The sequence below is a fragment of the Emys orbicularis genome, chromosome 14, assembly GCF_028017835.1.
Source record: "Emys orbicularis isolate rEmyOrb1 chromosome 14, rEmyOrb1.hap1, whole genome shotgun sequence".
Taxonomy (NCBI): Eukaryota; Metazoa; Chordata; order Testudines; family Emydidae; genus Emys; species Emys orbicularis.
Window position 1 is genome coordinate 35,299,717 of NC_088696.1, and position 16,516 is coordinate 35,316,232.

The window sequence follows — 16,516 nt, forward strand, 5'->3', positions numbered from 1 at the left end:
TTGCCACTGGCTACATGCTTACAATAGGAAATGCAGATATTGTAACATAAACATAGTGCAAACCATGGCAGTTCATGCTGGTTGTGACTGCCGCAGGTCAGGAAATAGACCATAGTAACCCAGTTATCACAGTTTCTGGTCTTTTATTTAATCTTTTGCCAAGTATAAGCAATGCATATGCGCAGACCCATGGCATGTCTGCTGCTGCTGTTGATTAACGCAGTTTGAGGTCATCACCACTTCCTAGGTTAGATCCAGGACTAGGGTCTTGTTGTCTTCTTGCCTGTATTAATAAAGTTATATTCAAGGTCAAAGGTATGGTTTGGAAATATCAATTTAGTTGATTTTTTAAATGCATTAATTACAAGCTTATGACCACAAATAATTCCACGACACGAAATGTACACTTCAAACTGTTAAATACATACTATAAATACAAAAATACCATCAATACCCTCTACTTAATCCCCCACCTTCGTGCAAAACCCTGAGTAAAAGCAAGACTTCACACAATCCTTTGAAGGTCTGGCTCTGGTTTTGATGGACCAGCAGAGGAAGGGCACTCTGGAGTAGAAGACCCTACACTGAAAATGCTGTGTTAAGTTCCTGATGTTCAAATCTAAGGACTGTTCAATTACTACTTAATTTATTTCAACAGATGGGAGAGGTCAGAGGTAGCAGAGTGGTTACTAAAGATAGTACAGACTCCAACCATCTAAGGCTTCATAGATCCAATTCAACACCTTGCATTGTTCTTAGAAGGCAACTAGAGGACAGTGAAATCTACAGAGCACAGTTACAATAAACTTGCACCAAGTAGGCAAATGGCAGCATTCTGTCAAAAAATGAAGTGTCTAGATGTCTTCAAGTGCAGCCCTATGGACAGCATGTTTCAATAATACAATCTGGAGGTAACTAAGGCATGGATAAGTATGCGTCTGAGGACAGACCTTTATGTAGTCTCTTTGCACCCAAAAAATTGCACCCCTCATTTTAAAAGGATGTAAACGTTCCTTTAATTGGAGGTGCAAATATCAACCCTGCTGTTTCCTGTAAATTCATCCCCTACCCACCAGCATCACCTCCCTCTTGTCTGACTTGAGCTTCTGCTGACCTTTTTATCCATGCCTTAACTGACAACCATTCGGAAAGCCAAGTGACTGCATCGTCTTGGTCAGACAATAATGCAGAGCTAGTGCCAGCCACACAGTGGTGACAACGCAGCTCATCCTGTCTCACAATCTCCCCTACTACCCACATACAGAAATTGAACCAAAGTGAGAATAGAAGCTGCAAAAATGCTTGCTGGGGGCAATGAGAAACTGCCCATCACCTGCCTCTGGAATCTCTCTGACAGAAAGGAGTAAGAGTCACTGAAGCACAGTCGGTCCATTCCTGCTAGATACCATGTGAAAAGTCTCCATAACCTCAGAATTAATACTATGGTCAAAGGCTGATGACAGCTCCAGGAGACTCATCATGGATACATGACCTCTGTCTGTACCCCAAATTTTCCATGACAAAAATCTAGATCCTCAGTATGGCACATCTACGTCTGCTGGGATTCTACCTCTCAACTGGACAAGCAGCCTGGAGACAAGTCAAATCATGACAAGGATTTGGTCTTCACTCTCCCAGTATCCAACTTAACATTTTGTTTAAGATCTGTAGTACATCCATCCACCTGTACACTGAGTTCTCCTTTACCTGGAATAACTACCATGAAACTATAGTATTTTAAACACTCTGTAAGAGCTTCATCCTCTCAGAACTTGAAGTCAATCAGGACAATACATCTCAGTGACTCCAACGCCAGGCCAGAGAAGAAAGCTGTTAACTTGGGCCTCAATCCTGCAAATACATACTTGCTTGACTTTATGCATAAGTAGTCCTATTCAAGTCAGTGGGACTATTCACATGTGTAAAATTAAACATGCGTAAGCATTTGCAGGACCTTAGATGGGAGGTCTACAGTATAACAGGGCAGCTTTACACACAACCATTAATCCCAAATAAATCCTCTCCTGAAATTTATTAATATGATGGATGTTAACTATAATCCTGTTTTGGAGTGAAGAACTTCCACACACACATATGAAATATAAATAAATCCATTAAAATTGTATCAGATTTTCTGCTACTTAAGTCAAGTGTAATAATACCAAAATTTGAGACAGAGATCCAGTAAAAACATCTAACAGTGCATATGATGTATTTTCTTGTTCTATGACAGAAACAGGACACATTTTTAATGTCAATGCCTCTAAAAATGCAAGAAATGAATCTGTTTAACTCAAATATTTAATCACAATACCAACTCCATCAGTATCAAGACTAACCAAAACAATTAGAGAAGAAGCTGTTCAGCTAATATAAAAGGTTACTTATCAACATAATGAAAACAGAGTACTATGGCAGGTCTGTCCTCTTGGTGGCGTGTCAAACTGTCTCTCTTGCCTGACTAGTTAAGTTTTTATTTCCTTATTGTGCAAGCAGCAAAAAGCTCAAGTGAAGGAAGTATCACTGCACAGAATAATTGGATTCAGAAACGATGAAGCATATTCTATTTTCTGAGGTGTTAGTCTGCAGGTATAACGGCTGACATTTTTTTGGATCTGTTGGTAAAGGAAATCCACTTAAGGCGGACAATAGTCAAACTGTTAATAATTTTGAAATCATATGTATTCTGGTGAGAACATTTTAAGAGTCTAAAAATAAATCTCCAGCCAAAAAACAACAACAAGTCATTAACCTGCAGTTAGGGTTATAAATATAATCTTAGAAGATCAACATCTTGAAGATGTTGTAGTTTTCATAAACACAAGTGTCCAAAAGCAAGGAATTTCTAAGTTGACAATTAAAAAATATAAATCTGAAAGTAGAGAATTAAGTTCTCTAACCTTAGTTCTCTTCTCCTGTATATCCTCACCCTGTCTACTCTCTTAATGACAAGTATCACAGCAAGTCTACATGTAAGCCCTGGAAATCTTACCAGTTGTCCTGGAACACTGGTAGTTGAGGACAAATTAAATCCCGTATATTTTAGTGTTTCTGCCGCGAGTATATGGCCATTTTAATTCCTCATACACCATGGATTTATGCAGTAAAGTATACATAGCCTTAACACAACATTTTTAATGGCTGCTGCTACAAGGAGCTCAACTCCTGTGCCTAGTAAAGTGTTAAAAAGTTATGGTTCCTTTTTCATCCCAGCTGACATCACCATCATTCAGGCCCAGGAACTGGTAGGTTTTTTTTGACAGCTCCCTCTTCACCCATCCAGGCCATATCCAAATCCTACCACTATTTGTTCCTGAGCATCTCTACAATCTGTCATTTCCCCCTCTGTCTCAATAGCCAGCTCTTTAGTTCAGGACCTCATTAGATATTCTCTAGACGACCATTCCTCTCTGGACTCCCAAACACACAAATGGACACCCTTTAGTACATACAAAAGGCCGTTCATAAACTCCTCTCTCTTGTGCAGTGACATGATCATGTAACTCCCTTTTTTGGGATGGGAAGCTAATAGAGGGATTCATGTTCTATCAAATTTAAACTTCTTGTCAGACCACCTTCAAAGCTCTCTCTCTATAACTCTGCCCCTCCCAATTTATCCCCACTTGTCAAGTTTCACATTGCCCTCTGCTCCTTCTGCTGTGCCAATGCTCTCAACCTCATCCACTCATCTGTCAATCTCTCAATCACTTCTGTGCCTTCTTCCATGCAGCCCCATATGCATGGTACAACTCCCTGAGTTTGGGACAAAAGAACCCTATTCCATCCACATTTAAATCCCCATTAGGATATGTCTGTACTCATGGGCGGCGGGTCGCACAGGCTGGGGGAGGCTTTGCCTCCCCAAACAGCCAGACATTACCCTGCATTCTGCTGTGACCGCTCCCTGCGGCAGCGTGCGGCTCCAGTCCTCCGGCTCCAGACCCCCAGTTCTCTGCTGAGGTTGGGGCCTCGTGCCTTCCCATGCTCATGAGCTGGGAAGGCTGCGGCCGCCTGCCCCCCACCCTCCTGCGCTCCGGGGGCCATGCGCCACCCACCCTCCTGGCACTCCTTTGGGGCTGGGGTCAAGCTGCGCTACTGGGCCAGTGGCCATGGGCGGCTCCGGTGTGTGTGTGGGGGTGCTCTGGTGGGGGGAGCTGACTTGACTCACGGGTCTCAGGCTGCAGGGCTGTTTAATTATTGCGTAGACGTTCAGCCCGAGCTCTGGGACCCTCCTACTGTGCAGGGTCCTAGAGCCTGGGCTCCAACCCAAGCCTGGATGTCTCCATCACAATTAAAACAGCCCTGCAGCCCAAGCCAGCTGGCATGGGCCAGCTGCAGGTTTTTAATTGCAATGTCGACATACCCTTAAAGACCCATTTCTGCCATGTTGCTTGTAATGAATCAAGCAGACTTGTATATAATTTGCCTATTATTTCCCTTCCCATGCCTTGCTTCTAATTGGTTGTGCTTAGACTGTGAGCTCCTCTGAACAGGAACCATCCTTCATAACTGTTTGGAACCACTTAGAAACCACTTAGAGTGTAATGAGTGGTACCACAAACAATAATAGTTTTTTCTTTGCATCTGAATAAAAAGTCTTGATTTAACATCCAGTGATAGAGGCACAGGACAAATCTAGTTAAGAGTTCAAGATCTACATAAAATGATCATGTTTATTCCCTATAGGCTTTTCCTTAGACTAATTCAGTTTAAACTAGTCTAAAAGGGTTTACTTTTGCCTCCAGTTCTGCTAATTTGAAGTCATGGAGGAAACATTACTGATTTCCTATTTAAGAGTGCCAAAGGTGTTAACAGCTGCAGATTGGAAGAACATATTACAAACTGTAAAAAGCAACAGAGGGTCCTGTGGCACCTTTAAGACTAACTGGACCCTCTGTTGCTTTTTACAGATTCAGACTAACACGGCTACCCCTCTGATATATTACAAACTGTGCCTTTAATAAATATCAAAGCCTCTTTAAGCAGGATTTTTTCATTCCTTTCAGAGTGATATTCTACTAACCTACCCCACGATTTTCTAATAGTACAAGAAAGTCTTTTACTCAGCAAGCTCTTCTAAAAGGTTTTTTTCCTTGTTCAATATACAAATTTTTTTTTTAAATTAGTTCTTATATTTTTCTGATGTCCAGGAAATATTTCACAATTTTATTTTTTTTCCATTTTAAGTATTCTAATATCTTGATATTTTTTTTATTTTATATTTGTACAGTGCATATCACAATCAGGTCTTGCTTTCACGCACGACTGCAAATGCAAATAATATTGCAGACCATATTCTCAGCTGGTATAAATTAGCAAGCTCCCATGAAGTCAATGGAGCAACAATGATTTACACCAGCTGAGGATCTGGCTCTTCATGTTTTTTGTGGTTACAGTCTCACCACGGAAGGCCTCACTCCTCTTTGCTGTAACGTTGACATCAGTTATTTAAGTAATGATTAAGGTCCTACTTGAATTGCTGTATGATTGTCAAATAATTGAAGCTGAGTTACAGACAAGATAAGGAAAATTGCGGAAAAGTAATCATGGACCTTTATTATTTGCAGTAATTTGGAAAACCCATCCTCACTGTCAGCTGCCCAGGGTGGCTGATGGCCCCCGCTGTCAGCCACCTGGATGACAAAATTGCGGTGAACGCCTAATATTGCGGGATCCGCAATATCGCGAATTAAGTAGAGCCTTAGTAATGATCTAATTTACAAGACAACACTTAACAATTCAAATATTGTAATTAAATGTGACTGCAGAACAGTAACTAAAAATTACATCATTACTGTACTTATTTGTTCCTTGTATTTCTTCTGAGTCATACTTTCTGAATTTATTGACAGAGGAAGTTTTCCCATCATTACTGCAGTTAACCTACTTGTAGAACATGCAACTTGTTCTCTGCTAACTCCAAGTATTAATTAACCTCAACTCCCAATCGTTTGACACATATGCTCAACTCCATTCCCTCCTAACCCCAGACTTTTTTTGCTCTCTCATTGCTTCCTCTCCCTTACTCTGAAACCATCCTCTCACCTGACTCCTTTATCTCTGCCTTCAAGTACAACGTTATCTCATTTTAAGAAAGAAAAACCAACCCAACCTCAACAGATTAGCCTCTTCTCTATTTTCATCCTTTATTTATTTGCCAATTCTAACAGTCAAGTGTTCCACTCCTTAATCTTGGGCTTTTGTGACACTGCATGCTCTCCTCCTCCACAAGCATACTTCAGAGTACTCCATTCTCTCCCTCACACTGTCCTTGTCTTCCCACCCCCCGCCTCAGCTAAACTGATGACTCTCAAATTTACTTCTCTTTAAATTCTTCCACTCTGTTCAGTCTTGCACCTCCAACTGTCTTTCCGACATGATTTGCTGGATATCCTATCATTAGCTCAAACTAAGTGTGGTGAAAGTTGAACTCTTTCCAAACTAAAGCATCTACTCTCTCCTCCATCACTATTGTGAACTCCACCTTTTTGCCTGTTATGGAAGCTTGTGACTTGTATTCAACTTCTGCCATGTTATCAGACTGTAGCTAAATTCTGTCTATTCTTCCTTTCACTACAATTACTCTAAAAATTAATTTTCTCTTTACTATTCCGACAACAAAAAACCTTTGTCCATTTGTGGTCATCTGATCTCTTTTGTAACTTCCTCTCTGGTCACCTGGTATTTCATACCTTTCCATTCAGTATGGACTGTGACTGCTAAGATCTTACTTCTTCAATGTTCTGATAATATGACTGAGCTCTTAGATTCCTTCCAAAGGCTTCTTCTCATCTTCTGCATCCAAGTTCCTCATCTTCACCTTCAAGGCTCTGCACAACTCAGCTCCTGTCTACATTTCATTTACTCCAATTATCTATACTCCTTCCAAGCACCCCACATAAGTGCCCTTTTATCACCTTTCTTCCATGCAGATCCTTATGCTTGAAAGTCCCTCCACAGCAGATCCACCAAATAGCCACCCTCTCAAGTCTTCCTTAAACACACTTCTATGAAGCCAATCAGAAATAATCAAATAATTGTGTTAAAAATCAGATCTAATTTGAGATCAAAATTTCATCTAGTGATTTGATGCATTTGTCTGTCCAAACATTACTGTCCAATTTGGATTATAAGCTCTTTGGGGCATAGACTGCTTGGTCTTCCTTTATTATACCATTTACACACTGGTGATACTCAGAGCAAGCTGTATTCCTTTCTGCCGGCCTCTCAGCTGAAAATTGACAATTCCAGCTCCCATCATTGTAATGTATACAAAGCCTGATTTTTCAGAAAGCTTTCTGTGTGCAGACAATTGAATTAAAAAAGGAAATAGTCTATTAGTCACACGCAGCGCTAAAGCTTTTAAATGCTAGTGGGCATCTGTCCCTTGCACCCAAGGAAGCCTTTTGTAAACTGCCTGCCTCCTTTATAGAACTACAGATAATTTAGAGACTTTGTTTAAATCAGTTTTTTCACATTAATTCATTAACCTTTTTACAGTGTTAATGACGGTACAACCTGAATTATTCAATTTTAATGAGGCTGCAGTTCAATTTTCTTCCCACAAAAGGAGAATTGTGATTTAGGAGAATAGTTATTTCCTACTACAAAACATATTTTGTAATTTTGAAAAGTATACCCAAACTATCATTGAGAATAGCTAGCAAAAGGTTAACCTTATTTTTTTTTGTTTTTGCTTACATTATTGCTTCTAGTTTCAAGAGTCTCCCACTGTTTGGAAAGAAGTGGAGTGCGATCTCTATTTACAATTTTGCTGATTGTCTCAATGCAAAACCTTAAATAAATGTAGTTACTAAATTTACTTTCAGTGCATGTTTTCACATCTAATGGTAAAAACAGCAAATCACTTGACAGGATACTTCTGCTTTAAAAAAGTTTATTTTCATAAAAAAAAATAATTTCCACAATAATGTTACTGTCAAATCTCAATGAAGACTCCAAAGTACAAGCATATGGTTGTATTTATAATTTTCTTACGTGGCCTTTTCTTTTAAATTCATGAAAGTACCCACACGATTTATGACATCATAGCTAGTCGTAAATTTTTGCACAAGCCACTGTGGAACTACCACCAGCTCTGCCCTTTCAAATAATGTGAAAGGAATGACAAATTATGATCAAGTGTATTGAAAAGCATTCATTACCGTATCTTATTATCTTAGTAGTAAATATTGACGAAGATGTAATTTTGCGTTTCAACGAGTGGGGAGTTACACAGGCAATTCTGACAGTGAAATGACAGCTCAGCCCAACGGAGTCATCCCATTTATTTGTACTGACCTGTACATGCATAAATATATGAAACATGTACTTGTTCTATCAATCACCATTCTGCCAAACCATGTAGGCCACTGTATATAATTAATACATACATACAAACAAGATCGTGCTTTAGATCCTAGGCACATGAAGGAACACTCTCTCTCTCTCTAAAACTACATATATAAAACTATATAAAAACACACACACACACACACACGTAATAAATTAAACACTTCCTCACGAAAACTTCGTCACTTCTCAGGTGAAGAGTAAAAACAAAGCAATGTGCAGGTGGCAAGAACACTGCATAATACAGGGCAAAAGTATGGACATTTTTGGCCATAGCCATGGGCTAATCTACAACTTTTATGGGATCTTTAGTATTCACACAAGACAGAACCTCAGTTTTCAGTAAGGCCGTATCTGGAAAACCTCCACACAGTATACTATCAGGAATTCAATTTATCCACCACAGAAACATAAAAAGTGTAAGTCAACTTTGCCAGGTTTAAAACTTATGATTCGAAGAATGCTCTGTATTTTAAACCTGATGCTTCTAGATCATTAAGCAATCCCCTTTGGGACTGTTGTAATAATTAGCCATAAAATGCATATTTCAAAAATTAAAGAAAATACTAAAAAGTCACACACACACACACAGATCTGTCATTAAATATTGTGCTGTCTGAGTTTTTGAACATTGAGGGAGACTCATTTAAACAAAAACTGCATGTGCCTTTTTCAATTTAGAAACAAAATATTTTTTCAATGAATCACACAACAAATTTGAGGGAAAAAATCATCATCATCTTACTATTGCATACTCCACTTTTCAGTAGGATGCTGAAGTTAAATTTGAATGAGAGTATTTGAAAATCCTAGGTTTGATGCTCAGGGAATTGCTTAACAATCAGCAGAAATGTATTAGCAGAGTTTAGTACTTTTCACTAAGAACAGATGAATGACAATTATTCAAAGTGATAAAATAGAAATTACCTTAGCATAAACATTTGGTTATGAGAAGAGCTTGTATTTTACCAATTTGTTGACTTTGCAAAAATATAGACAGAACCCAATGTACTGATGTTTCTTAAACCTAACGTTTTATGATTAACAGTGACAGTTTCATTCTAAGTATCCTGAAATAGAACAGTCAATGCTGTGGCAACACAGGGAGTTTCCAACACCCAAGAAACTTCACTCAACTTACAGCACATGAAACCATGCAACTCTTTTGCAATATGGAAGGAATTATAGCTGGCAACAAGCCATCTAAAATCTCTAAAGAAAGTAGGAGATGGTATGATGACTGAAAAATGCAGGAACCTATTTGGCAGAAGACATTTGAAATCCTCCTCATGACATGTTAGTCTAGACTGTTATTTATACTGAACTGGTCCAGACGCTGGGGAAAAAAATAAAAAATAAAAAAAGGGGGAGGGGGGAGAGAGAAGAGTAGAGAATGTACTGCGATCAAGTCCTACAAAGAGAATTTAAAACAGAAATAATCATCATTGTTCTCAAAGATCAACAAAAGAAAGGGTGTTTGGAGTTAATTTTGCTGCTATGCTCTTCTGCACACTCACTTTGGCCAGCTATGTCAGAACTTTACTCCAGTATACGTATAGGCCAATGGATAATGGCTAGGTAGTAGGCTAGTATAGAATACATTTTATTTTTTGTTAATTTGTTTCTTAAAAACAAAAACTATGGCTGACTCAAAAGCAACTACTCTTTAGTTAGATCGTAAGCAAAGACCACCCACGTCTAATACAGTGGGGCCCTGGTCTGTACTTTGGGTTCCTAGGTGCTAGCACAATACAAATAATTTACAATCTAAACTGTACAAATAGCTAATCTATGTAACCATACATTATCGCTATTACCTTATCCCCCTCCGCCCATTTCTTCCATTTGTAACACCTATTTATGTGGTCTCATTTTAGGCCCTGATTCCACAATTAGCTCTGTGTGGGCACTGGGCTCATTGCAGGATTAGGGCCTTAGATTGTGAGCTCTGCAGGACAGGGACTGTCAGATGTTAATATCCCTGATCATCACCCATAAATCCATGCAGAGAGAATCTTATATACACAAGCCTCCCGTCTCTTTGGCACTGTGACCTCACTTCCACTTTGGAGCTTACAGAAACATCTCTATGGATTCAGAGATTCTTGGAGAAGGAGCCTGGAGAGGGGTATGAACAACTCTCCCTTTAGCCCACTGGAGTTGTCCCAGAAAAGACAATACACCACCAAGCTGCTGCCCCTCTCGAGATCCTGGGGGCAGCTATGGGTAAGGGGATCCAGAAGCACGTGGAGACCTGGCTGAGGGTTAGATTTGGGGAGAAGGCGGGGGGAAGGGAGAGGACTTCCATGAAGATGGCCCTGGCTTGTCATGAACCATTGGGCACCAGCTAGGTTTAGGGGCAGGGAGATGACGACAACAACAGACCATCCCCCTCTCCACACACAGAATGGAATTGCATGCATGTGGGGCGGAGGGGAAGAGAATAATCTCAGAGGGAATTTTAGATGACACTGTCCATCCCCAGAGTCCTCCCTAGGTTCTTCTGGTTAAGGAGATGATCTGGCTAACACCTTTTAAAGTACTAGCCCAATTGGGTGAGAAAAAAAGAATGTGCAACAGCAAAGGACAATTTTAGAGTCCATACAATTTTCCCTCAACAGCGTTGTATTTAGTAACTACAAACTACTTTGCTTACAATTTCCTTTCTTCTTGGCCAACACCACAGAGTTACTGGATAATTGGTAGACACTTAATTAGGTATTTCCCTGGTGCAGAGGAACCCCTGGGTGGGATAAAGCTAGAAAAACCTGCCCTAGTCCACCCTACTTTTCACATGGGCATGTCAGGGCTGTAGATCAGCAATGCTCTGGCTGACAGAACAAACCCTTGGGAGTCCTGACAGCCAGCTATGAGTGTGCTCCAACTTGCACTGGAGGCTAACGCAGTACCTGGAAGGTCCCATGACTAGGTGTAGAATGAAGACCAAATATTTGAAAGTTACATGTCACTCATTCAGCTATCAAGTCCAGAGTTTAAGATTCCTTGTTTGTACACCTCGTTTGGTGCATGAGAGCTCATCAATAGCAGCCGGGAGCAAAAATTCTTAGTGCAGACCTGTCAGGTAATTAAGTTGGGACCTAATTTTAAATAATATTCTTAGAATATGCTATTTAAGTAAATTAGAAGTACGGTGTTATGGATCTGACATTTTGCGGACATATAGTCTGCCTTGTTTATTTATACAGTAAGCTCTTCAAGGCAGGGACCAGTTTATTTGTTTTGACAGCATCCAGAACAATGGAGGGCCCTGATACTGACTGAGCTTTTGGGTGTTCATAACAAATATTAAATAATAAATAATAATAATCATGGGTATGAATTTAGGCCAATTTTTCCAAAGTAGAAGCCTAAAGATAGGCTCCTAAGTCCGTATGTCGGATTGTAAATAGGTAGCTTCATTCTCCAAAGTGCTGAATGCTCACTGACTTCAATAGGAGCTACTGGGGTGAACACTTTGGAAACTTTCGTGGACCTTACCTTTAGGCTCCTATTTTGGAAAATCACGGCCGTAGGTATCAATACTTTGATTGCTGACAAGAACATATACAGTGTTCATTTAAACAGAAACGAAGCTACACATGGTACACATTGATGACCAACAACAACAACATTTTTTTTTTTTTTTTTTTATAGTTTTTTAGTTGGTTACAGCTATTAGATCATATGATATCCCTCAAATGTCTCCATATTTAAAGCATAAATTTCCCATGAAGAGATGAGGAAAGAAGAGACCAGAAAATCTAAAACAATGGAGGATGAATCAAGAAATGGTCACAGAAGTCTCTTTCATGGGCAACTGTAATGTGATTCTTAATTGTATTTTGGCAGCTACATACTACTGGGATAAACAGATTAGATATGCTATATTCTTTGGCATCAAGTATCTGCATCTATTATTTACTAAATAATAAATGAAAAATCAAGCTACATTATGAACAATAAAAAACCTGAACAATGAATGGCAGTTAGTTGCTTTTAGGACTACCTACCTACTGACAAGCTTTTAAAATAATCATTGGGAACATAAAATTTAGTAGCTTTCTTGACAAAGATTATATAAAGCATTTAACATCAACCTCCATCAAGATTCCATTCTGTGTTTCCTGTAAAGTCTATTTTCTAAAGACACAGTTTCCTTTACTAAAAACCCACGAACAGTTCAACTTCTAATAGATTAGTTGGATTTTGTACTTAAGTGCTGAGTGTAAGAAAGATCTGAAACTGCGCTACTGACTTCAAGCACAGACAATACAAGGGAGACTTTCCTTCTGGACATATGCCAAGCTCATCCAGAAGCTTCAATCATATTGCAACTTATCATATATTGGTAAAGTGTCTGGTCCAAATGACAAATTGGATCTTTCAAGTCTAATGGAATCCATCACACTGATATAACTGACCTTTTGTTTTTTTACTGTATTTAACCAATTTCAAACTGAACGTAACTTTTAAAAAAATGTCTGAGATATAAGATGTGAACATAGTCAAACATTCCAATAATCATTTCGCCTTGTTACTGTTCTACAAGAGATTCAAAACAGCTAATATTAGCCTATAAGTGCTACATAGTGCATATATTAAAAAAATCCCAACAATTTATGTTCTGTACACAATCAATGCTGAATATGGTACAGAGAAAATCAATTTTGCAAATCAGGAAATACTGTAATATAAGCATCTTCTTTCAGTCAATGAAGGTTAGAAGGGGGCTGAGCAACAGAGAAATACTGACTGAAAGAGATCAATACTAATTATATATTTATAATAGCTATTCTAGCCTTTAAACAATACTTCCTCAAAAGAAAACATTTTAGATTTTATCCTAGAAAAAGAACACTTTCACATCAATATAAAATCTTAATTATTTTATATTTAAAAACTTTTATTTAAAGTTGCACTGTCCCCAAAACTGACATTTCACTACAGAAAACAGGATATTGGGTTGGGTCAATTTTTCAGCATAAGATGCCCAAAAGCTGCAATTTCATGCTACCTTTTAAACAAAAACAGCTATTGTGGTGGCTCTAGGCAACAGTACAGATCAAGAATTCACACAATCCAAATTATGAATGTAAATTAACAACTCTTGGCCTGATCATGATTTAGAGCTCTTTGGGGAAAAGTAGGACCACAGCTGGTAAAGAAGCACATGGCCTCTCCATGGGTGGCCCTTATACATCCTTGGAACCTTTATGGATGGGATCCAGAGCCAAGGTTTTATCCTGTACATGTAGAAGGATTTCCTTCAAAATTTCTGGGATTTTTTTTTTCCAGGGTGAGGGAAGAATTAGCAAGATATCAAAAAGTAATGAAGTTTCCTTAAATTGGGAAACTAACTGTGAAGATCATTTATTTATTTGGGAATTACAGCGTAAGTAAAATGGAGAAAAATTTGGAGAATGAGCTGTAAGAGAAAAATCCTTGTGGGGGCATTACCAGAGAGGTATGTTGGAAACTAATTTGTTATTGTGTGTGTATCCTAGATTTAAAAACATGCATATATTTATCACAGGACACCAAACAGACCAATTGCTAGACCAGGCTATTTCAGGGAGGAGCAAGCCACTCTGCGTCTTTACTTGCAGTGTTGCTACAGAGAGAGAACTGCAGTAATATGCGAAATGAACACAAACAAGAAAAAATAAATTTTTAAACCACCGATTTTTTTTTTTTTTTTGCATGAAACGTATTCAGAAAGCTTTGGACAACTCAATCTCAAGAAAATTAGACTCAGCAGAACATGTCTGGCCAAGCTCATGCACAACAGAATGGGCTGGGAAAATTTTTTAAAATTTGAGCTTTTGTCATAGAATGTATACAATACAAGCTTTCAAAAAAAACTTTCCATTATATAACTAATTCCCACAATACAAAGCTAACCCTCACAAAAATTATCTGTAGACACCATGACACGAGCATATAATTTTTCCATTCCACTTTACCCATTCCTTGCTGTAAGACCACCATTTTGGTACCTCCTGCTGCACTAAACAGCTGGCAAAAAGTAGATGATTGCAGCTTTCTGTGACTGAATACAGACCATGTTACTTCCAACATATACTGACTCCACTAGCCTGGGGTCCTGCAATCATTTCTTCATCAAAATCTTTCTAGCTGGCACTGTATTAGAAGCTCAGTTAAAATACAAAGTGAAATTGCTACTTAAATAAACTTCATTATGTCCACACAACATGGAAAGCTACTCTTGGAACTACACCTTAATTTCTTCAGGAGCCAGAGCCCTCCAACCCACCTCTCTGGTGTGGAAATAGACTCCTGTGAGAGACACAGCAGGAACAGCAATATCACTTTGCAGCTGAGAGCCTCCTGCCAGCGCCAAGACTTCAGCAAAGACTCAATTCAAATAACTGCTGCTTTGTCCAACCATAATTATCGGATCTCTAGTATCTGAAATAATTATCATCCACACATTTGGGCACCTTACCATTCACCTTTGCTTCCAGATTTTTAAATAAATATATTAAATAATAACAGTCCTAGCACTGATCCCTGGGTAATCCATATTGAAAACAGACCATGACAGGAAGAGATTGGAAGAAGATACAAATAATCTCAGATATACTGTATATATTCTCTAAAAAGCTTTTATTATGCCTGTAGGTGTAAACAGATTTTTTTTTTTTTTTTTAAAAGCACTGCTTTTCTACTCTATTTTCTACTATTCTATTATTCTACCAAAAGTTTCATTATGGTGCAGCTATTGCAATCTCTATTTTTTGTTTCTGAAAGTACCACTGTGCCTAATCTTACTGTCGTTAAAAAATAATACTCTCTCTTTATTAACAAAAAATAGTTTAACTGTTCAAATGCCTAGTTTAGGGATCGTTCTTTGGCAATGATCTACCCGTTTGTTACATTTGAAAAATAATCTGTGTAGAGACTTTAAGAATAAGTAAACATCTCTAAGGAAGAAAGCTGTATAAATAAAGAACAAAATCTGTGATCATTTTCATATGCGGCCAAGCTCTGGGTGAATATTTCCAAAGAGCTGGCGCCTCTCCTTTGGGTAGCGGTGGGTGGAGTATTACAAGATTTCTCTCTCTCAAACTGGAATCTGGTCTCTATTAAAGCTATTTCAACTATAGTACTACAGTCTGAAATTTTTTAATTTTATACAGACATTGTTGCAATCCATAGGAGAACTAAATGATGAGATGTTAAAAAGTCTAGTGGTTCCCAGATTTGCTGATCATGCCATGCTAAACAGTATAAAAGAAGTTTAAAGATTTGCAAGTTTTTAATATTAATTAAAAGTGTAGTTTACTCTCAAAAGAAACCAATACTGGTACTGGTGGGGTTCCACCCTTATTGTAATTCAACAGCTACAGATTAAATGTGCTCAGGTTTCCAAGATGTCAATTCTAAGATGTTTCTTTTGTCAGCACTGTGAAAACTCAATGAATAAGATGTTTGAAGGCCAAATTATGCTCTTAGTTACACCTCTGAACTCATCCACCATTAGACTTCACTGCGTCTGTACAAGCTTAACAGTAGAATCTCAGTTTTCATTAAAAACAGTAACTTTCTAGCCCCTTATGATTGCAGAGAAGGTTGCAGAGATTGAAATTGTGAACCCTAAAGACTCCAGCACCTGAAGGCAAACAAAAAGTACCCAACATTTATTTTATTTTAAATCTCATGACTTAAGCCTATATCATTTGGGGGGGGGTGTGTGCAGTTAGGGGACTGATTATGCATTTTTAAACATTTGGGGCTGGCAAGAATGCATGGCAGTGATTCCTAGAGTAGAGGTAGCGAAGGCACTCTCTCGTAACTAACCAAGTAAATTGCCTGAGGCCTTTCTAACCAGCTTTTCCTTAGAGACCAGCCCAGCGCAGCTCTTCCACATGCCTTCCACTCTTAGCTTACTGACTTCACCAGTCTCTGTAGGCCTGTTCCCCAGCTTGACTTACTTTCTGAACCAGCCCTTCTTCTTGGTCTCACTCCCCAGATCTTCCCTTTTCACTTAGCAAGGAGACCATGAAGACAAGAAGAGATGAGATAGGGTTGAGTGATACCAGGAAAGAAATCTACTAAAGCTTGAGAGAGGACTAGTCATGCTGCCATTACGGGGTCACCGCCGAAGGACCCAAAATGCCACCCCCCAAATGCTAGTGCCCTA

The 16,516-nt window shown here is 38.8% G+C and overlaps 1 protein-coding gene across 3 annotated transcripts in view; it reads right to left on the reverse strand.

Moving 5' to 3' along the window:
* Positions 1-214: 214 nt before the first annotated feature.
* The window catches only part of CBFB (core-binding factor subunit beta), a 62,154-nt gene continuing 45,852 nt past the window's right edge, over positions 215-16,516 (reverse strand). For all 3 annotated transcript variants that reach the window (XM_065416760.1, XM_065416761.1, XM_065416759.1), the window contains one exon: positions 215-283. In XM_065416760.1, the coding sequence (XP_065272832.1) occupies positions 215-283 (69 nt within the window). The remainder of the gene's footprint in view (positions 284-16,516) is intronic.